Source organism: Octodon degus, unplaced genomic scaffold (genome assembly GCF_000260255.1).
Source record: "Octodon degus isolate 3935 unplaced genomic scaffold, OctDeg1.0 scaffold00185, whole genome shotgun sequence".
In the NCBI taxonomy this organism is placed as follows: Eukaryota; Metazoa; Chordata; class Mammalia; order Rodentia; family Octodontidae; genus Octodon; species Octodon degus.
This window is the reverse complement of record NW_004524761.1, coordinates 4,272,855-4,273,643: the sequence shown is the minus strand read 5'-3', so window position 1 is coordinate 4,273,643 and position 789 is coordinate 4,272,855. Positions and strand designations below refer to the sequence as shown.

The window sequence follows — 789 nt, the reverse complement described above, 5'->3', positions numbered from 1 at the left end:
CATCGTCTCCAGAGGTAAGACCCAGCTCTTTGCTCTGAATCCGCGGAGCGGCAGCTTGGTCACGGCAGGCAGGATAGACCGAGAGGAGCTCTGTGACCGAGCTCCAAAGTGTGTGGCAAACCTAGAGATTCTCCTAGAGGATAAAGTAAAAATCTTTGAAATAGAAGTGGAAATAATTGATATTAATGATAACCCACCCAACTTTGCAACAGACCAGAGGGAAATAAAAGTTCTTGAGAATGAAATTCCTGGGACAAGATTTCCACTCCCAGAAGCTTTTGATCCAGATATAGGGATAAATTCGCTGCAGGGTTACCAGCTCAGCTCCAATGCTCACTTCTCCCTAGATGTGCAAAGCGGGGCAGAGGGGACTAAGTACCCAGAGCTGGTGTTGGAGCGCACCCTAGACCGCGAGGAAGAGCCAGTGCACCACCTCGTACTCACTGCGTTGGATGGAGGAGACCCAGTGCGCTCTAGCACTGTCAAGATTCACATAACACTTATGGACACCAATGATAATGCTCCTGTCTTTACTCAGCCTGAGTACCTCGTAAGTGTTCATGAGAACTTGCCCATTGGCACTCGGCTCCTCACGATAAAAGCCACTGATCCAGATGAAGGACCCAATGGGGAAGTGACATATTCCTTCCGGAAAGTAAGAGAGAAAATATCCCAGCTATTTCAGTTAAATTCTTTGAGCGGGGACCTAACAGTAGCGGGAGATCTAGATTACGAAGATTCAGGGTTCTATGCCATAGATGTAGAAGCCCACGATGGGCCTGGTCTCCT

At 48.4% G+C, this 789-nt stretch overlaps 1 protein-coding gene across 1 annotated transcript in view; it reads left to right on the top strand.

Annotated features, from left to right (window-relative positions):
- LOC101567972 (protocadherin gamma-B2) overlaps positions 1 to 789 on the top strand; it is a 7,758-nt gene that overhangs the window by 481 nt on the left and 6,488 nt on the right. The window contains 1 exon segment of the mRNA XM_012517502.2: positions 15 to 655. Coding sequence (XP_012372956.1) covers positions 15 to 655 — 641 coding nt within the window.